Raw genomic sequence first — 22730 nt, forward strand, 5'->3', positions numbered from 1 at the left:
GCTTAAACGATTGCATTACGATTTTTTCGTATGATGTATCGTTCGTCTAAATGTAGTTTGTTATAAAAAAAAAAAACCATCGTTCATTCAAAATTGTTAATCGTGTTATCGGGCGAATTATCGCTCCGTGTAAAAGTACCATTAGACTGTATTCAAACAACATGGACGTGCAAGGCCTGTCGCCACAACTCTCACATGGGCAGCATCTCTGATATGATGCTGTGAGCGGGGGGAGCAGTATGGATATGTGCTGTAAAAAGCGGCCATGTCGGGGGGGCTTCACTACAGACCTTCCAAGTCTGTATGTAAAACATGAAATGTGTGAACGCAGCCTCACTGACTGGCCTCCTGCAGTTCCGTTAGCTGCACAATCATATACCTGGTGATGGATTCCACGCTCAGTCATTCATTGACTGGGGCGAGATACCTTTGCAGTAACTGGCTGAGCGGGAGGTTCATGAGAGGGGCCGTGACATTGCAGCTGGAGAAGCTGGGTATGTGACATATCTGGATGTCGGCCGTCAGAGGTATCCGGGAGCATCACTATGGGGATGGGTAAGTATACTTTGTTGTGCTCCTGCACACCCCCCGCCCCCCCCCCCCCCCCCCCCCTGACACTTTTTAGTTTTACAGGACTTCTCTTTAAATTCCATCATTCACAAAAACCTCAGGCTTAGAAAAACATGGCAGCTCTCTTCCAGAAACAGCACCTCTCCTTTCCTTAGTTTAGTGGGTTTCCATCTCTAGTCCATTGGAGTGATCAGAGCTGAAATGTAATTGCACAGACAACCTGAGGATAGGGGTGGTGCGGTTTTTGCCAAAAACAAAATAGCTGTGTTTTCGATAACCCCTTTAAACCTGTCCAGGCTAGTGAGCTCGCAGAATTATCTGGTTACAACTGCCCATAGAAATCAATGGAGAAGGTATAAGGGAAGGAACGGCTGCAGGGACATATGATCTAATTTACCATATGCCAGACCTCCCCTTGAGTGTGGTCAGCATATTTTATTACTGGCGTCTGAAGTAGGGTGCAGCCTTAGGGAGTCCTGGAATATGGATGCAGCCATCTTTACCAGAACTCTAGGGCTGCATCCAACTTCTTAGGCCACCCGCTCCTCTCTAAACGCCATACTATTAAAACTTCCTGAAATCACAGGAATTGTTGTCTTTTTAATAATGTTCCCTTCTAGTAGCAGAACCTCTAGGTCTGGGAGCTCTGCACCTGATCATATGTTAGCTGCCGGGGAACCTATGTGATTATGGTTGTACTTGCCTCTTCTGTATCCTGGGAAGTAAGAGATGACAGGTGAATGCTCCTGCGCCTATAGTCCATGGGAGGTCCTATAACAAGTACTTATCCACAAGATAGGTGATATGTGTCCAATTTGTATTGGACTATGCCCCCATCTCAATATTGCTTTATTAAAATGGGGGACACTAAACCCTGTTCTGTGAATAGGTAATAAGTTGGTATGGACACCCCCTTTAGTTCTAATATTTACACAATGCAGATTTGGTCCTTATTGTCATTCAGAATTTAAAAGTAAAATGTCATTTAGAATAGACGCTGTAATAACATTCCCTGTAACGTCCTCTGTAGAGTTCACGCTGTACCTTTTTGAAAGCTTTTTAAAATCTATAATTATTTTGCTGCTCTCTATAATGTAGCTTTTATGCAAATTTCTGCTCCTGAAGTGAACTCCAATCTCTTCTACTTATTGGGTTGTATGAGGTTACTAAAAACTCTGCTACCACTCTCCCCCAAAGAAAAACAAAAACAAAACTCAACTAGTAATACCTTAGAGGTCATTAGCACGGTCTGTATATCCGGATGAGGTGCTACGGACCAGACTTCGGAATCATAATTCATCAATGTGTCAATACACTGGCACGAACTTTCAGACAGTATCAATCATAATTAACCATTATGCTGGGAGCTCCGAGGTCCATTCCGCAAGACACCGTCCGTATACCAATGTGTTTCTGCGGACCTGTGCGTTAGCCCTTTGTATCCCTCATATGTATCACCACTAGGGGTGACTGATTGTTGTATGTGATGGCTCCAGCAGGGGGCAGTGTGCCACTCCACAGCAGGGGAGAAGCGCTCATCATATTCCAGCCTGACCCAAACCTAACAGAACCTGGATTTGTTGGTTCCAGTCTTTAGCAGTCCAGGTTTCTCATATACTATGACAGGGCTTGGCTGACTGGTAGGGCACATAATGGCTATTGTTCCTTCTGCTGAGTACTGGTCTGGACCGAGGCGGGAGGGGTAATGAAGGGGCTGTGTCTGAATGGTGGACAGATAAACTTGGGCAGCTGCTTGTGCTGGTTGGTGGATCAAACAATCCTGTCTATGGGTGGTCTATCGGTGGTGCCATGCTAAGCCTGTTTGTTCTGTGTCTCTGTGCCCTTATGTTACCTGTAATTGGTTACTTATCCGCCCAACACATCACTGCTTATAGGGTTTTGCAGCATTCTGCCATATTTGTCTGCAATATTTTTTTTCGTCTGTGATCGTGTAGTCTAAATGGGGTGGCAGTGGGGGGGCGGGGCTCAGGGCCCTATTATACCAAGCAATCATCGCCCGTATTTGGCCGATTGACCAGAATTGTTTGGTGTAGTAGGTCATGTTAAAAGGCAACAATCAGCTGTCTCGCACTATGTTGGTTTATCATGGTCTTGCAACATGTATCACACTGATCACGACAGTGACGGTCAGCTGGCCGATGCTCCATGTAATAGGAGTGGCAGCAGCAGACCTCCGCTCTCTTCAGTATAATCTAAAGATCATCCAGGCAGCCTCCAAGCCACCACCCCCGCCGCTCCTCTCTGCTCAATGTCCATGCGGGTAATAGCACAGGGGGGGAGGAGGAGGAAGAGATTGCTGATCTGACATGTAATGCGGGACACTGCTGACCTATCCTGTGCATAGGATAAAATTAGTTCTTAGAAAACCCCTTCATTAAAGGAGAACTATCAGCAGGTTAGATGAATCTAACCTGCTGATATGTCCCTATTGTGCAGGAGACGCCGAGGAGGAAGGTGGTCTCTTACCTTCCTCCTCTGCGCCATACCGGTGAAGTTAGTCGTATGCTCCACAGTGTGGTGAGACCGTTAAGAACACTACCCACTGCCATAGCGCCAATCCAGCTGGCCCCCTCCATTGATTATCATTAGAAAGGGACTGGGGGAAGTGTTCCTAATGGGATCCTGGGATCCCCAGTGCTTCTAACGGTCCTACCAGACCAACTACACTAGAACAGCGCAGAGGAGGAGGGTAAGACACACACCTTCATCTTTGGCGTCTCCTGCACAATAGGGACAGGGAGGGGGGAGTAGGGGGAGACGGAGAGGAAAGCTAACGCATAGATCTTTGAGTCTTCAGCAGAAAGCAGCAGCTCAGAACTGGGAGAAGGAAACTGAATAGATAATAACAAGTATGAAAAGAATTGTTGATGTCAGCATGGGCAGCAACATATAAAAAGTTATGATTGAGTGGAATACGCCTTTAAGTAGTGATGAGAGAATTAATGAGAGTAGAAGCTAGAATATTTCCTGTAACGTCCTCCATGTACAGTTCACGCTGTACCTCTCACAGCTTTTTAAAATCTATAATTATTATGCTGCTTTCTATAGTACAGCATTTATGCAGATTTCTGCTCCTGAAGTGAACTCCAATCTCTTCTATTTGAAGGGACGTATAAGCTCCCCTCCTATAAAACAGCAGCAGCTTTTGACCATCGGCTTTCTAGTATTGTATCTGTCTAGTATTGTAGCTCAGCCATGTCTACCTGAGTAGGGCTGAGAAGCAAGATTGAAGGGGATTCACGGCAAAAAAAAATATTTCAAATTAGCTGGTGTCAGAAAGTCTTATAGATTTGTAATTTACTTCTATTTAAAAATATCAAGTCTTCCAGTACTTATCAGCTGCTGTATGTTCTGCATGAAGTGGTGTATTTTTTCCAGTCTGACACAGCGCTCTCTGCTGCTACCTCTGTCCATGTCAGGAACTGTCCAGAGCAGGAAAGGTTTTCTATGGGGATTTGCTCCTGCTGATTTTCAGGTAAGTTCTAAAGATGCGATCAATGACATACAAACGACCTTTTGTTCGTTGTTTGATTGCTGTCGTGTTTACACCAGATGATTATTGCTCAAATTTGAGCGATTTAACAATTTATTGTATGATGATCGGCCTGAGTAAAACGCCCTTTACCATTGGACAAAAAATGTATAATGGCACATCACTTTCTGCAAACATAAGTCTTCTATAGCAAATGATTGTTCTGCACAATTTACAGATGATGGTTGGCCAATATGGGCAAAATCCGCCATTTCTGCCAATCGTTATTTTAGGTGTATGGTCAGCCAAAGGGAACGGAGATCCCCAGCCTTAAGCCTCTACACAAGGATATGAACCTTGCCGCCATGCATCCTCAGGCTGGGTCCACCGAGTGGCCTCTGACTGGTAGAGACATTATCATAGAACGTACAATAATACATGTACATAATACTAATCACTTCTATACAATACATTATGCCATACACCCATATATACTGGAACATAAAGAAAACCTGCCCCTAAAGGGTTTACAATCTAAATAAAGATGTCTTCTGTTTCATAGCACATAAACATATATGGATTCCACCTGACCCTAAAGAGGGGATTCCTGCCCTCAAGAACAGGGGTCCCTGCCCCTCCCCATCCAATAGAATAGAGAGACAGTCAGGCAAATGCTCTGCAAAGACTACTAAGCTTTCCTATATGGTAAATTTTTAAAAAATCCCAGGAGTTATCCAGGATTTAAAAAAAAAAAAAAAAAAACACAGCTACTTTCTTTCAAAAACAGCACCACACTTTTCCCGAGGTTGTCTGTGGTATAACAATTCAGCTCCATTTACTTTAATGGACCTGAGCTGCAAAACTCAATAATGGCGCTGTTTCTGGAAGAAAGCGACATCGCTGGATAAGTGCAGGGGGACGTTGATGGAAGCAGAGGGGCCTGTGTCCCCCCTTACTGCTGCCTGTTATAATGTAATCTAACTATTAAAGCAATGCATTAAAAAAAAATTCCTTTACTCTCTGGAGTACCCCTTTAAGTGCTGGCATCTCCCTGCTTGTTCTGCTGAATGGTGGGGGTCTCGTTCCTAACATCTTAAATAATCAAATCTTTTGATATATCTCTCATGATACGGACACTTGAAAGTATAACCCATGGACAAGAGAAGCACCATTTTGGGGTAAGAAAAAGACAGTTTAAGTGTCTAGGGTGGATGGGTTGTATTGGGGTTAGAAATTGATGTTTTTCTGTAATTATGTTGTATAAGGCTATGTTCACACAACGTCAAAAATAGAGAAAAGACGGCCAATTTTGATATTTAAAAAAAGTCTGTTATTGCTGCGATTTAACTGACTGCAATGGCAATGCATTGAAGTCAATGGAAAGACGGACGTCCAATGCACACAATGTATTGAATAACAGAAATTTTTACCACGGATGTCAAAATAATGAACATAATCATTATTTTCGGACGTCTTTTGCAAATAGCAGGCGTTTTTTATTAGTTGTTCACAGACAGTTTTTCTTTTTTCACCGTTCTTTCTCCGTTTTTTACTATTAAAGGGGTTATCCAGCGCTACAAAAACATGGCCACTTTTCCCCCTACTGTTGTCTCCATTTCAGGTATGGTGTGCAATTAAGCTCCATTTACTTCAATGGAACTGAGTTTCAAAACCCCACCCAAACTGGAGACAACAGTAGGGGGAAAGTGGCCATGTTTTTGTAGTGCTGGATAACCCCTTTAAATTCAATTGACTTTTCAATTAAAGGGGTACTTCGGACTTGGGGTATTTTTAATGTATAGCTGGGGAGGGGTTAGATATAGGCGCCGCTGTCCACTTACCTCCCCAGTTCCAGAGCCAGGTCACGGATCGCGCCACCCCGTTTTCCTGTCCCACTGCTGCTTCCTGGTATGAGCTGTCTCAAGGCCGCTCAGCCATTCAGCGGCTGAAGCGGGACCCCACTACGACCGCTGAATGGCTGAGCTGCCTTGAGACGTCACGTCTTAAGCCACAGGTCAGACGCGGAAGCGGGACGGGAGAATGGGACGGCGCGATATGGGACCCCGTACTGGAACCGCGAAGGTAAGTGCTCGGCGGCATCTATATCCATCCCCTCCCCGGCCATACAGTAAAAAGTGCCCCAGCCCGGAGTACCCCTTTAAGACCCACCCAAAGGCCAATTACTAAACCCAAACAAGAATAATGTTCCAGCAGATTTCATTGCACTGCATTGCATTGCAAGGGAAAGCTAGACGTCCGTTATTTTAGACTCAAAATGACGGACGTCATTTTAAACGGAGCTGAAAGAACGTTGTGTTAACATAACCTGATAATGATTTGATTGTAAATTTTAATGATATGTTTATTGTATGAAGAAAAATGAAAATAAAGTACAATTAAAAAAAAAATACTAATAAAAAAACAAAAACAAAGAAAAATACCATTTAAGTAATTGATGACAGGAATGTTATATGGTCAGGTTAATGGTAGCATTAAACAGAACTGGGAAGGGAATGTGATGAATGTCCATCTGCAGCACCTGACCGCAGGATATCTTCTACACCTGGATTCCTTGCTGATACTTTATGGGGGTAGTACGTCACTCCTCATAGTCATCCTCAGGCTTCTTTCCTTGTGTCAGCTGGATGGTTGCTGTGGAGGAGGAATACATCTTACTGCTATGTCACATAGTACGAGCTTCTATTCACATGGATCACGAGTCTTGTTTCTTTAGATGTCCACAGTCTGCACTACTACCGATACTTGCAGCTTATTCCGGAGGTCTATTGCAGGGGTAGGGAACCTTGGCTCTCCAGCTGTTGCAAAACTACAACTCCCATCATGCCTGGACAGCCAAAACTTTAGCTTTGGCTGTCTAGGCATGATGGGAATTGTAGTTTTGCAACAGCTGGAGAGCCAAGGTTTCCTACCACTGGTCTAGTGTGTCTGGTCAGGCAGACTCTGATATTATGGTGAAAATAAGGCTGCTTCCTTCTGAGGAATCTACCCTGGTGATAGGTCCCTATAGCGCACTGAGGGCTGAGGATAAAATATGTTTCTTACCTTCATCCTCTGCACCATTTCGGTGCTATTAGGAGTTTAATCCTTATGCTAATTAGGTGTTATGATGCACTGGGGGCGGAGCTATCACCCCCAGTGAACCAATCTGGCTCTGCCCCAGACAGTGGTAGTCCCGCCCCCAGTGCACCAATCTTGCTCTCTGCACTGGGGCCGCCCAGTTCCCAAGCATGGTATATTACTGAGCACCGGCCCGGCATGAAGCACTGGAGTCAAACCCGCCATGACTCTATTAGAATCAATGGAGCCGTGTCACGGAGGGGAGGCGATATTGTCATACTGGGGGCCGGCGGACCCACCTCCAGTGCTTCGTGCTCGGTAATAGACCAACACCTTGCATGGGAACTGGGTGGTAGCATCCCTGCACCGGTCTGTTCATGTAAGAAACACAAAGCGATGTACCTAGTGATAAACTTCTAATATTACGAAAAACGGTGTATAGGATGAAGGTAAGAAACGTATCTTCATCCTCAGCCCTCAGTGCCCTATAGGGACAAATCAGCAGGTTAGATGCTTCTGGGGCTGGTTGAATGGAGATGATTGACAGTGGAAATTGCTGCCATGTGCTGCTCCCCACTCATTCTCCTGATCAGTAGGGGTCCCAGCACTTAGACGCTCACCTGTAAAAACTTTTGCCATCTTTTTTTTTTTTTTTTACGTGGTATGCTTTAAAGTAGTATTCCATTAGGGTAGCTTCACATGTACTGGATCCTCAGCGGTTTCATGCTGCGAGTTTACAGCGAATCCGCTGCGGGTCCATGTAGTGTGAAGGTCTATAGGGTTACATATACGCAGCCGAATTTTCATTCCACTGCGGATATGTAAGCTGGTCCCTTTAACCCCCTGCCGCTAGAGATGCGCGGACCATCGGACTTTTGGTCCGACAGCTTCTACGCTTGATCGTGATGCCTGTGATCCCAGGTGCATAGTTGCGATCCCGGGAATATGAAGCCAGGATATTCCAGGGAATTCCAGATCGATTCCCTGGAATATCCTGGTCGCATATTTCCGGGATCGCAACTATGCACCCGGGATCACAGGCATCACGATCAAGCGCAGATGCTGTCGGACCAAAAGTCCGAAAGGTTCGCTCACCTCTACCCGCAGCTCCCGGCCCGGAGCATACATTACCTGCTCAGCGCCTCGGCTGTGTGAGGCTCCCAGCTCCGCTCGCTCCCCATCAGCCAATCAGTGCTGTCGTGACTGAAAATTCCACTGCGGATCCGGTACGTGTGAAGCTACCCTTAAAGGGATTAGCCAGCAAATATATTTTTCTATTAAATCAAAAGGTTTTAGAAAGTTATATAGATTTGTCATTTACTTCTATTTAAAAATCTCAAGTCTTTTCATACTTATCAGCTGCTGTATACCCTGCAGGAAATGTTTTCTTTTCAGTCTGACACAGTGCTCTCTGCTGCCACCTCAGTCTGAGACAGGAACTGTCCAGAGCAGTACAGGTTTTCTATGGGAATTTGCTCCTGCTCTGGACAGTTCCTGTCTTGGACAGAGGTGGCAGAAGATAACACTGTGTCAGACTGGAAAGAAAACACCACTTCAGGACATACAGCAGCTGACAAGTATGGGAAGACATGAGATTTTTAAATAGAAGTAAATTACAAGGCTACATAACTTTCTTAAACCAGTTGATCTGAAAGAATAAGATTATGAATGGAGTACCCCTTTAATAACAAGTGGTTACCTCTCCCCTGGATGCAGCTGTGCTCACATCACACTTCTGGTCTCTGTATAAAGGAATTGTCAGGCCAATGCAGAGGTGGTGTAAATATGACAGTCAGGGTGGCCATGACCTTTCACTGCTATTAGGTGATAGTTACAATAGATCTATGATGATACTATCTCATTCTCTGCCATCCCCCACATCACATGGAGGACACATGATGCAGGAATCCAGCACTGCCCACCTGTGCACCAGGGTCAGGAGACTGCATTGTCCCTCAAGGAGAGGATCCCCCGGGCCCATTGTGCTGCTGCTGCTGCTGGAGGAGATGACAGCAGCAGCTGGGAACGCGTCATCCTGCGTCATCTGCGCCATTCCCCCTGAGCCGCCCTCATTGCCTTTCCTGGCCGCACGGCTGCTGCAGCTGGGGACTGTGCCGGCTATAAAAGGCGCAGAGCTGAGCCGAGAAGGCGCATAGTGCTGCAGACAAGAGCAACCTCACCTGCACCCAGCGGGATCCCCACCAAACGACCTGATTACCTCTGTATACCCAGCCTGGAGCTTCCCCTCTGCGACACTTGGATGATCCGCTCTGTGTGACTGGACCTATCACTATCCTGCGACTCTCATGCGTCTACCGACCATGTCCAGCAACTTTCTGCTTGCGCCAATTCCGGAGTCTGCGGACTATTTCACTGTCCGGGATATTAAAATGGCTGTGATGGGGGCCAGCAGTGTGGGCAAGACTGGTAAGTGTCCCTGAACTAGTCATAGAGAATAGTGATCAGATACTGCCCCTCTATGGGGAGATACTGCCCCTCCTTGGGGAGATACTGCCCCTCTATGGGGAGATACAGGCAGAGCTTAACCGTTACACTTGTATCCGCCCGAATGTTCTGTTTATAACGGACACAATTTCCAGTAATCATCTGCTCTATTGTCACTATTTGTAAATACAGTCACCTGTAGCCACAATAGTCAATGGTTCTCACTGTCAGACACCTCTGCTATGTTTCCCAATTTACTGAATAGTTTTTATAGTCAGAAATTATTATAGGAATCCCAAATCTGAGCTTGACTAATTCTAGAGACCATGATCCTAATGTTGCCTAACTTTTTGCATTGCTTGATGCCTAGGAAACTTCTCATTGTCTAGTCAATAATAAAGTGGTTTCTACCTTGGTCTCACAGCTGAATTATATTGTATTTGAAAAAAAAAAAAAAAAATTATATATATATATATAGTATTTTGCCTATTACTAGTCAAAGTTTTAGGCACCTCCATGGACACTTGCATTGCCCTTTCATTACTGAAGTGTAAGCTATAGGATTAGTTGTGGATTTTCCCAGTTAACTTTTATAGGGAAGACAAAATCTGCAACAGTTTTGCAGCATGGTGTGAACATACCCTTAGAATGAATTGTTAGAATACTTTAGGTATAGTGTTTCCTTTGCCCATTTTTTCTCCTTTTATTGTAGTCACTGAATCCTCTAACTTCACTTTGACTAATAATTGTCCATTTTCTTTCCAGCAATGATCGTCCGATTCCTCACAAAGCGATTTATTGGAGACTATGAAACTAATACTGGTAAGTTAACTAACTAAACAATGGAAGTATAAAAAAAAGCCCAAAATACATTTCCCTACTACTAACACTGATCCGACCCATGAATGATATTAGTTTCTCTGTACACCGGGGTAATATCAAGAGCCAGGTAGACAATGGGGGACATAATGTGTGCAACTATAGCTTGTGTCTGATTCATTAAAATGTAGCACTGCCATAGTGAATGCATCTAAGTAAAAAGTCGCAAAAAAAGTCGCAAAAATGCAAAAATTGTGCAAATATATTCACCTGGTACTGACCAATCGTAGGCCTGAACCCTGTTTGTGCGACTTTTTAAAAAGTCGGAAATTATAACTTGGGCGCTAATCCCGGATTATGTGAACTTCTGGGTGAATACTCAAAACAGGCAGACTAAAAATAAGGCGCATCTAAAAAATATTCGCCAGTCAAATACTGGTTCATAAATAGAACTTAGACCAAAAATGGGTGAAAAATCCAATTATTCAACAAAAAATTAGGCACAAAACCCTTGATAAATTTCCCCCAATGTGTTTAACAAAATCACATAGAAAGTAGCAACAATGAACGCTGCCGATCTACTTTCTCTAAAACAACTTTCAGTATCAATAACGTAAATAAAACTTTATAAAACTCATTCCTACACTGCAGAAATTGGCCTTAATTTCCTGCATATGTTCCCTATAGAAAAATTAGCATCAGACTTGCAATGGGTGAGTGGCCGTACCCTAACACCACCATAGGGCTTCATTAATATGGTGTCCTTGCATTGAATAAACTCCCTTTAGGGTACGCTCACACTTACCGGATCCTATTTTCTGCTGCGGATCCGCAGCAGTTCTGCAGCAGATTTCATTTAAATAACTGAACACAGCATCAAATCTGCTGCAGATCTACTGTAGATCTGCTGCGGATCCTGTAGGTGTGAACGCACCCTTAAGCATTTGTATGTTGGGCACAAAACTATGCACACAATTTTAGTGTCTCCTAAAGTTTGCCAATTTCTTCACCTCTGTATGGCGTGACTTGGTTAGTGACATCTGTCCTTGTGTCTGTGTTGGCCAGTATGGGTGGTAGGAGCAGGATGAGCGTTCTCAATAATAGTTGTGGCCTCTGTGATAGATCTTCTAATAGAAATGACATTCTCCTTAATAAACAATCCTTCTCTTTCAGGAAACCTATACTCCAGACTTGTGAGCATAGAAGGAGAGCACATGTCTGTGCAGATCCAGGACACTCCGGGTTATGTCAAGGTAAATGTCCTTACACTCTAAAACAGCACTTTCCACCCTGTCTCTATTACAAAACTACATGTCCCAGCATGTCCTGACAGCCGCGTTGAGTTATTCATTTGTCTGTCACCTAAAGCTCTTTCTCTCCTCTGCTGTATAGACAGACATTTACATTCTACAATTGTTACATCTCCTGCCCCCCTAAAGTCTGTCTAGTGTGAGAAAATGACATCAGTACCCCACAAATGAGTCACTAATCTTCTGGCTTCAGGCATATCAGGAAGTCACTAGTAATACATACATATATATATATATATATATATATATATATAGTGACTAATATAGTTTTGTTTCTTCAATGTGGCATTTACATATAGAATATCAAAGACAAAGCCATGTAACATTATTATAGTGAATCAATGCCATTTTATGAGGATAGGAAAAGGCTGGCTGTAATAAGGACTAGAGCTGGATAGACTTAGGGGGAGATTTATCAAACATGGTGTAAAGTGAAACTGGCTCAGTTGCCCCCAGCAACCAATCAGATTCCACTTTTCATTTTCCAAAGAGTCTGTGAGGAATGAAAGGTGGAATCTGATTGGTTGCTAGGGGCAACTGAGCCAGTTTCACTTTACACCATGTTTGATAAATCTCCCCCTGTATTTCTAATTCAGGAAAGCCCTTATAATCTCTATAAACTATTATATTCCTTCATATAAACAAGTATGTTATAATATTTAGTTTTATAAGGTTTCAGCATATTTAACCCTTGCATTGTGACTTTTGTGCAGGTGGAGGATGACATGTCCCAGGTGGCAGATATGTTACGGTGTGTGCAGTCAGCAGAAGGCTTCCTCCTTGTATACTCCATCACAGACTATAGGAGCTACGAGTACATCCGGAACCTTCACCAGCACATCCGTAAAGTCCATTCAGACGTCAAGACTCCCATCATCATAGTGGGCAATAAAGGCGACCTTCTCCATTTGAGGCAGGTGCCCTCAGAAGCCGGCATTCAGCTGGCCAGTGAACTGGGCTGCTCTTTTGTGGAAATTTCCACTAGTGAAAACTGTCAGGACGTTTGTGAGGTGTTCCAGCACCTCTGCAAGGAGATCAGCAAACACCAGTCCACCAGCAACGGAGAGAAGAGACGAGGCTCCATAATCCCCCGACCCAAGTCACCCAACATGCAAGACTTAAAGCGGCGATTCAAACAGGCCTTGTCACCCAAAGTCAAGACTTCCATTGCGTAGCTAAGAATCTGTGCACAAAGGACTTCTTTTCTACATTTTATAGAGTAATTTATTTTTGTACGGGCATTGCAGTGTGTATGTTGGCATGCATACATCATAAATCAGTATTTATTATAACCTCACGTGTTCGTCTGGTAATTGGTTGCATTAATGTAAAGCAATGTGAAAGGGTTAAAATAATAGGAGGCATATCGCATTGAAATCCTGCACCAAGTTGTGTTCACATGTGGTGTGAAGGAAGGAATATGGAAACCACAAAACGCCCCCAGGTTGCAAAATAACAAACCTATTAAAGGGGTTATCCAGGATTAGAAAAACAGAGCTACTTTCTTCCAGAAACAGCACCACTCTTGTCCTCAGGTAGTGTATGGTATTACAGTTCTGTTCCATTCATGTCAATGGAGCAAAGTTTTAATACCACACTCAACCTGAGGAGAAGGGTGGCGCTGTTTCTGGAAGAAAGTAGCTTTGTTTTCTTATCCTGGATAATCCCCTTTAAAGGGATTATTCACGATTAGAAAAAGCACAGCTACTTTCTGGCAAAAACAGCACCACACTTGTCCTCAGGTTGGGTGTGGTATTACAACTTGGTGCCAGTGAACCTGTCCTCAGGTTGTGTGCAGTATTACAATTTAGTTTCATTCACTTCAATGGGACTGAGCTGTAAAACCCACACCCAAACTGAGGACAGGAGAGGTGCTGTTTCTGGAAGAAAGTGGCCATTTTTTTTCTAAGCCTGGATAACCCCTTTAATTGAAATTCCACTTGTTATTCCTGTCGATGGCTACCATTAGTTCTGACTGCTCATCTGTTAAAAATCAGTTCAGATAAAGTGATATGCTAGAAGTGTCATGTGACCACAGTGGCCATAATTACAAGGTCACATGATGTCATTTGATTGATCCACTAAAAACACAACAGGGGCAACACTTACTGGTGACTGTGCAGGGGAAGGGGGTTACATCTAGATCACCATTGCGCATTGTGACATTGCATCTAATGACTGCGTATATTCATTCATTTTGATGCCAAAAATCCAAACCTGTTTTGGTTGCAAGAGAGACGAGATGTTGCAATCATTTATGTCCCTTGTGCTTTGGAGCTTTTTTCCCAATTAAATCGCAACTCTATAGACATATCAAAGGGAATCTGTAATCACTTTCATGCTGCCTGAAATATATACTTATAATGAAAAAGTCCCAGAAAAACCCTTTTACTATTAGAAATCACAATGAGAAAATAAATACAACCATGCAATGCCGACAATAACACCGTCATCTCTGGTGAAATGAGTTTTCTAAGCCTCCATAGTGTAAGCAAGAAAATGAAGGAAATTATATATGCTTACCGAGAAAATGGTTGTATGGTGTAACTGCATTGTACGTTGTTGTACAGTATAACCATATGATCTAATAACAAAGTGAAAGGGTGTAACCACACAGTATGATTCCGCCACATTGCATTGTGGAGCCATGTAACTGTATAGTGTAACCACAGGGTCATATGATGAAATAACATATTGATATGGTATAACCACGCAGTATGGTGTAACCACATGGAGTGTATGGTATAACCACATGGTGGGACGGTATCACTATACTGTATGGTGCAATTGCATAGTGCTATGGTATATCTACACTGTATGGTGTAGCCACATGGCTCTATGGTATATCTACACAGTATGGTGTAACCACATGGTGGTACAGTATATCTACACTGTATGGTGTAACCACATGGTGGTACGGTATATCTACACTGTATGGTGTAACCACATGGTAGTACGGTATATCTACACAGTATGGTGTAACCACATGGTGGTACGGTATATCTACACTGTATGGTGTAACCACATGGTAGTACGGTATATCTACACAGTATGGTGTAACCACATGGTGGTACGGTATATCTACACTGTATGGTGTAACCACATGGTGGTACGGTATATCTACACTGTATGGTGTAACCACTTGGTAGTACGGTATATATACATAGTATGTTGTAACCACATGATAGTATGGTATATCTACAATGTATGGTATAACCACATGGTAGTACGGTATATATACATAGTATGTTGTAACCAAAGCTTCCCATTTCAATCTAACACAGTTTAGAAAACCTTCCTTGTTTTTCCCCCATCATCTTCACCCATTTCTCCAATAAACAAAACGATTGTTAAGAGTTTTGTAATGCTCTCCAGTGATCTCTTAAATCAACCACAATTGCACAATTGGACGTAGCTTTGACTTGCTGGACGCACTGGGATCCCGCACATCTGGAGGAATGTTAATATGAAGCTCCCCTCCTACTCCTTTTAGCTGAGCATTCCAGGGATTTCATATCAATTATTATTGGAATTTATTTTCACGCATCAACATAAGCCAGATGCCTGAAATGGCGCACGTCCAGTGCTGTAGTAGCACAATTTCCTGCTGTCAGACAAAATGCAGACACACAGCCCTCTGATCCTCCGCTACCCCGCTGCTTCTAGACGTGTATACAATCCTATGGGCTTATTTTTGTCTAGTTTTGCTCAGTAGTTTCCGCCTTGCGGGGATGGCTATAACAAGAAACACATTTCGGCCCCTCTGTAAGATTCTAAAATCTATTTTTGTTCAATAAGAGGATTGTCTGAAACACGTGAGCCAGGAACGCAACGCATAGATATAATGAGGATGTACAATACATGTGTACCAATAATATTGAGTTGCCTCCAAGTGGCTGCTGCACATGTGTACCTCTGATATGCTGGGTCATCCAGCCTTAGTCTGACGAAGGGCATCAGCCTGTAACGTTGCTACTGTATGGCTACATAATTGGTTACAAAATTACTGCTTCTGGCTCTACTCCAACTATAGGAACATTTGTCAGCAGCTATAGTTATATAGATGATTTAACATGGTGTCAGGAGCCAGCAATCACGCTCGGCTCCCAGCACAGCTGGAGTGCATGGCCGACCTCCTGCAAGTGTTTGCGGGGGACGTGCTGACGGCATTCCTGAGGACCGGCCCAGCCAGTTGTTGGATGGCGCGCTGGCGAAAGCGTCCTTTGTTCTTGCCGCGGCCAGAGCTTCACACCGCCGGCCGATCGGCACAGGTGTTCAGTAAAATGTTATGCTGACTGGCGGTGCCGGATGCCAGTCAGCTCTGTGTATTGTTGGGGGCTGGAGTTTCTGCCCCAATCACGCCTGGGCCTGGGACTACAGTCTCCATAAAACTATTCCCCTCATCGTTGTATTCTAATTGTGTTCCCTGGTATTTGTGATTTTGCCTTGGCTTTCTGACTACTCTCCCTGACTACTGATTTTGTACCACACCAAACGATTGTTACCGACCTGGCTTGATCACTTTGTTCCTATTGTGTTTGTTTGTCTTGTCAGGGACCGTCGCACAGTTACCCGCTGGCACCTAGGGCAGATTGTGGTAAGCAGGAAGGGACAGCGGGGCGGATGCCAGTTCAGCCTCACCTGTCTAGTGTCCTTCAGTCCCAACCTAACATTTGCTCCAGCAAGATACTGTAGCGTCACAGATACAAATCCCCATACATATTAGAGAAACAATGGCCAATTGTAAGGGATCCTTCTGTGTAAGGGATCCTACTGGATTGATTGAGCATGTTAAAGTTCACTGCCTGATCCTTTTGCTCACATTAGAAATAAGCTTCTACTAGAGGTCCCTGCCTGACTCCTGCCTTGATTCCAATGGCATATGGCTGATCTATAATGCAGAAGGTCCAGTTATGGTTCTGCCATATAATAATGACTATTTAGGGACTGTGCTGGAATTGATATGTAGTTAAAGGTGTCTTCCCATCTGATTACATGATGGCATACATATAGCAGCAGGTTATTTCACAGCTACAAAGAACTTTGAAGAAATAGCCTAGAAACATTCCATCAGCTATTGTAATCTAGAATCACCGTCTCATCCTCTTATCAACCAGCGGAATAAGTGAATTAGTCTTAAGGAGTTCTATTTAGAGCACTTGGTATTCTGGAAATGTGATCTTTTCTTCTCCACGGAATGATGGAATGTGACAACTCTGCCACTAATGTCTGAACTGGGAATTTTTGTTGTCTTATGTTTTCAACGGGGATGCGGGCGCTGGGCGTCTTGTGAATGGTGAACGTGCTGAGTGATAAGGTCTTTTACTGAGTTGTTTCTTTAAGTGGAATGTTTTCCAGTCTCTCCATTGTAAACAATCGATGGATCGGATCATCTGTTAGGAGAAAAAGTTAAGTTTACTTTATGGGTGAATTCATTTGCTACAGGTTCGTTGCAGAATTTTCTGCAACTGAAGATCAGCTCCTGATCTGCAACTGAAGATCAGTTGAACCGTGATTACGGGTCCGCAATTCTGAAAATCTTTACAGGAAATGTGAATAAGGCCTTACATCTTAAGTTTTTGCATGGCTTTTTACACACCCTTCCTCCAAATTAGGATTATTGGAAAAGTCACCCTATGATGTCTGGACTGCAGTGAGCTTAGTTGGTAATATAAGCACAGTCTGGCGTTTGAAAGTACCTGATGCCCTCCCTGAGCTTCATACATTTCCAGTTGGCAGGGCCGATTCTAGCTTTTCTGCTGCCTGAGGCAAGAACTGACAAAGCGCACACCCCCCCCCCCCCCCCCAACTGGGCGATATGTTTTTTTTGTGTTGTGTTGCGGCAATGAAGGGTATCACTAAGGAGCAGAACATGGGGGGAGGGGGGGGATTATTATTATATAGCAAAACATGGGAGGGGGATTATTATTATATGGCAGAACATGAGAGGGAGGATTATTACTATATAGCAGATCATGGGAGGGGGGATTATTATTATATGGCAGAACACTGGGCGATATGGCCAAAAAATAAAATCTCAATTTATTAGTTTTTTAAAATTTTGAGACGATTCTCGATTTAAATTTCCATTTTCTATTTTTATGTTAAATAATCAGAAAAAATACACCAAGACACAGATGAAGAAGTACTAGCAGCTGTACTTGAATGAGCTGAAAAATTGCATTTCAGCATTATATCCCTGTTCCCCCAAATTCCCCCTACAAGATTATCATGCCCCCTGCCCTCCTCACATTCCCTGTAATATCACCATGTGCATAGTGCCCCTCACATTCCCTGTAATGAGGGCCGTTTCTAGCGGCGGGCGGGCCAGGCGACCGCACGGGGCGCCGACAGCTAGGGGGCGCTGGTGGCACCTTCCCAGACCTCACCTAGCTGCGCACGCCCCCGCCAGCCCTTCCGCCGGCCACATTATCTGCCTCCGCGCCCGACCGCAGCTCCTGCCTCCGCGCCCGCCGGCCACATTATCAGCCTCCTCCACCCGACCGCAGCTCCTGCTGCCCCGCGCGCCGGCCGCATGATCTGCGCAGATCGCCGGACTTCAGCTCCTCCCCGGCCCATCACCTGACAGCAGGCCGCCGCCCCAGAACACATCTTCTCTATCCTCCAGCAGGCGCCGTGATATGACGTCATTCGCCTGCTTGAGGATAGAGAAGATGTGTTCGGGGGCAGCGGCCTGCTGTCAGGTGATGGGCCGGGGAGGAGCTGCAGTCCGGCGATCTGCGCAGATCATGCAGCCGGCGCGCGGAGAGGCAGGAGCTGCGGTCGGGCGGGGGAGGCAGATAATGTGGCCGGCGGGTGGGGAGGCAGGAGCTGCAGTCGGGGGAGGCAGATCATGCGGCCGCTAGGTGCAGGCCAGAAGAGAAGATCTGATGAGAGAGAGAGGGACCCGCTGTGTGCAAGAAGGTGAGTATAATGTTTGTTTGTTTTTTTTGTGTTGTGTTGCGGCAATGAAGGGTATCACTAAGGAGCAGAACATGGGGGGAGGGGGGGATTATTATTATATAGCAAAACATGGGAGGGGGATTATTATTATATGGCAGAACATGAGAGGGAGGATTATTACTATATGGCAGATCATGGGAGGGGGGATTATTATTATATGGCAGAACATGGGAGGGGGGATTATTTATTATATGGCAGAACATGGGAGGGGGATTATTACTATGGGGCAGAACATGAGAGGGGGAATTAGTACTATGGGGCAGAACATGGGGGGGTTACTATGGGGCAGAACATGGGAGGGGGAATTAATACTATGGGCAGAACATGGGGGGTTTACTATGGGGCAGAACATTGTAGGGGGATTATTACTATGGGACAGAACATGGAAGGTGTGATTATTACTATGGGGCAGAACATGGGGGGGATTTTTACTATTGGGCAAAGCACAGGGGGGTTATTACTATGGGGACAGAGCACAGTGGGGATTATTACTATGAGGACAGCACAGGGGGATTATTACTATGGGGACAGAGCACAGTGGGGATTATTACTATGAGGGCAGCACAGGGGGATTATTACTATGGGGACAGAGCACAGGGGGATTATTACTATGGGGACAGAGCACAGGGGGGATTATTACTATGAGAACAGCACAGGGGGGGGATTATTACTATGGGGCAGACCACAGGGAAGATTATTTCTATAGAGACAGCACAGGGGATATTATTATTATAGGGACAGCACGGGAGGGGGGGTTATTACTATGGGGCAGAGCACAGACGTCATAAAAAGGGGAAGTTGTTGTAAAAGTGTGGAGCCTAAGATGTTTGTCTGGCAGGTTCAGAAGAGACGAATTGTAGCTGCAGGAAATCATCACGGAGGCCTGGGCCAGATGGAGAGGGAAAGGAAAATGATGCCTCAGATCAAAGAAGACGTCACCTGTGAGCCACTGACTTTTTTTTTGTTTCAGTTGAAAATGGTTAAATAACACTGCTCAATGCCATAATACACACACTGCTTCTTCATAGCAACAACTCCCTCCCCCCTCCCCGACATCACTTGAGAGGGGGGGGGGGGGGCGCTTTTAGCAAGATTCGCCCTGTAGTCAAAACTACCTAGAAACGGCCCTGCCTGTAATATCACCATGTGCATAGTGCCCCTCACATTCCCTGTAATATCACCATTCCCATAGTGCCCCTCACATTCCCTGTAATATCACCATGCCCCCTGCCCTCCTCACATTCCCTGTAATATCACCATGCCCATAGTGCCCCTCACATTCCCTGTAATATCACCATGCCCATAGTGCCCCTCACATTCCCTGTAATATCACCATGCCCCCTGCCCTCCTCACATTCCCTGTAATATCACCATGCCCATAGTGCCCCTCACATTCCCTGTAATATCACCATGCCCATAGTGCCCCTCACATTCCCTGTAATATTACCATGTGCATAGTGCCCCTCATATTCCCCATACAAGAACTCCAGCACTCCCAGGTCCCCCCATTCAACATGATTAATGCCTCAGCTGAGTATCCTATCCTGTGACCTGACAGCAGTCCAAACTGCAGGGACCTCAGAGCAATAGTCAGGGAGAGAAGATCCAGGACAGGCACAGTGTAGCATCGTGTGTATAGGACAGCACTATAGATAACAGTGTGCGCCCTGCGGTGACCAGATTTTTTAAACTGTTTGAGCCACTATGGGCCCCCTGAGAGCTTCAAAACAAACAATCTGCAACTGCTGACCTCTGACCTCAGGAGCCGGAGAAGAGACATAAAAGGGGCTGCTCTGTTAACTCTTTCAGTACTGCAGAATGTAGAGTATTACTGTGCATCACTTACATTCTGCAATACAGCAGAGCAGAACATGACTTTTATGCCTCTTCTCCTGCTCTTGCACTGTGCTGAGGTCAGCTCGGAGTTCTGCAGTGCAGAGAAGACATAATATAGCGTCCCCGCTGCTGTTAACTTTTTCTTTTCTACAGTGTGTAAGTGATGCAGAGTATAATAACTCTGCATGATTGAAAGGGTTAACAGCAGGAGACACTATATCTGTGTCTTATGTGATGTGAATACGTGTCATTACGAGGCTTCCAGCCTCCTCAGCGCTTCTCATGAGGCAACTGACAGGAAACACGGCTGAGCACTGAGCCGTAACTAGTTGTAATGATAAGGACACAGGACGCTGATGCCACCCCCCTCAAGGGCTGTGTTATCTGCCGCCTGAGGCGAACACTTCACCTCGCCTCATGGCAGATACGGGCCTGCCAGTTGGGTATAAGACACCAGTGCTATCTACTTCTTGTGGACACTGATTCTCTATAGGATTTATGGGAATATAATTACTTTATGTGGATTACTGAGTCATTTTAAGGAGTTATCGCAAGATTCAAAGTTATCTAATGTGTACGAGATAGAGGATAACTAGCTGACCAGTGGGAGCCTATCCATTATTCAATAAGTGTACAGTTCTTTGATGCACTTTGATAAAGATTTATGGCAGTGAGATGGTAGGGATAAAAATAAACAAGGTAGGAAACCAAACCCAACAATTCTGGCATTGGGTATTTGAAGATCATTTGTACTATACACCACAATACTAATGTATTGCAATGTAATATGATCTGGCCATGCTGTTTGTACAATCTGTCTCTGCATTGTGTTGCAAGTGATTGGGGGCCGGAGCCAGAAACTAATCACCTGGACTTCTGACCAATAACTAGGGAGTTAAATGGCTGGGAAGTGAGTTATCTCTATACTCGGCCACTGTTGGTGGTTATCAGCTGCAGTCAACATTTGACATTTATTAGTATCCCTGTTATCATAATGTCAAATATAAGGGAAAAAATGTGACGAATCCATAATGGTTATCACTGCCCAAGAACTCTAACAATTTAACAGCAGATAAAAAGTTATTTATTAAAAATGCACAATTTACGTGTCTCTAGGATCGATTTAAGTCCTCTTCATCAGAATAGCAGTGCAATGCTGTTGCACTGCTATTCTGATGAGGAGGACTTGATCCTTGAAACTCGTAAATTGTACATTTTTAATAAATATTTTTAACTTTTTATCTTTGCTTTTGTATCTTGAACAATCTGTTTAAGAAACTTTATTGGACTCCCCCCTCCTTTTTCTATTTTAGAAACGTTATCAGTATATATGTTGCAGTGAAATGATAGAATTGAGGTATTTGATCAAATCACTAGTGATTTGATCAAATCCCGGGAAATGATGGAATGGCCGAGCCCTTCCATCATTTCCCTTCAAATCACTGACCCCTTTCAGGGAAATGATGGAATGAACGAGTCAGGAGTCGCCCGGCTCTATATATATTAAGTGACACGACAATAGTCATTGAAACAAAAATTATTTGTTCTAAACTAATTAACAAAGGAAACAGGTAGGTGACACAGGTAGCTAAGCTGGTAATTATTAGGGAGCAAGAGTCATCATCACACAGCACCTGGGACCGGAGGCAGACAGGGGAGATGAGCCAGGAGCAGGAGGCATCATCACACAGCACCTGGGACCAGAGGCAGACAGGGGAGATGAGCCAGGAGCAGGAGGCATCATCACACAGCACCCAGGACCAGAGGCAGACAGGGGAGCTGAGCTGGGAGCAGGAGGCATCATCACACAGCACCCGGGACCAGAGGCAGACAGGGGATATGAGCCGGGAGCAGTAGGCATCATCACACAGCACCCGGGACCAGAGGCAGACAGGGGAGATGAGCCAGGAGCAATAGGCATCATCACACAGCACCCAGGACCAGAGGCGGACAGGGGAGTTGAGCTGGGAGCAGTAGGCATCATCACATAGCACACATGACCAGAGGCAGACAGGGGAGCTGAGCTGGGATCAGGAGACATCATCACACAGCACACATGACCAGAGGCAGACAGGGGAGCTGAGCTGGGAGCAGGAGGCATCATCACACAGCACACATGACCAGAGGCAGACAGGGGAGCTGAGCTGGGAGCAGTAGGCATCATCACACAGCACACATGACCAGAGGCAGACAGGGGAGCTGAGCTGGGAGCAGGA

General features: G+C 44.8%; 1 protein-coding gene and 1 long non-coding RNA gene across 5 annotated transcripts; one reads left to right on the forward strand and one right to left on the reverse strand.

The window, feature by feature from the left end:
• Positions 1-454: 454 nt before the first annotated feature.
• On the forward strand, positions 455-13006 carry RASL11A (RAS like family 11 member A). Of its 4 annotated transcripts, none has more exons than XM_069969858.1 (5): positions 469-555; positions 3970-4066; positions 10352-10408; positions 11579-11658; positions 12429-13006. In XM_069969858.1, exons 3-5 carry the CDS (start codon positions 10354-10356, stop codon positions 12888-12890), a joined length of 597 nt encoding a protein of 198 aa, XP_069825959.1. In that variant the 5' UTR covers positions 469-555; positions 3970-4066; positions 10352-10353; the 3' UTR covers positions 12891-13006. The 4 variants fall into 4 exon arrangements, with proteins under 4 accessions (XP_069825958.1, XP_069825959.1, XP_069825960.1 ...); XM_069969859.1 differs by lacking the exon at positions 3970-4066 and adding an exon at positions 5208-5241 and having other exon boundaries at positions 507-555; XM_069969857.1 differs by lacking the exon at positions 3970-4066 and having other exon boundaries at positions 455-555.
• Positions 6513-9735, reverse strand: LOC138792433 (uncharacterized). Its single transcript, XR_011363140.1, has 2 exons — positions 8841-9735; positions 6513-6715 (listed from the first exon to the last, which is right to left on the reverse strand). It is a non-coding gene; the product is annotated as an uncharacterized lncRNA (long non-coding RNA).
• Positions 13007-22730: the final 9724 nt, after the last annotated feature.

The sequence above is a fragment of the Dendropsophus ebraccatus genome, chromosome 5 (genome assembly GCF_027789765.1).
Source record: "Dendropsophus ebraccatus isolate aDenEbr1 chromosome 5, aDenEbr1.pat, whole genome shotgun sequence".
Classification (NCBI taxonomy): domain Eukaryota; kingdom Metazoa; phylum Chordata; class Amphibia; order Anura; family Hylidae; genus Dendropsophus; species Dendropsophus ebraccatus.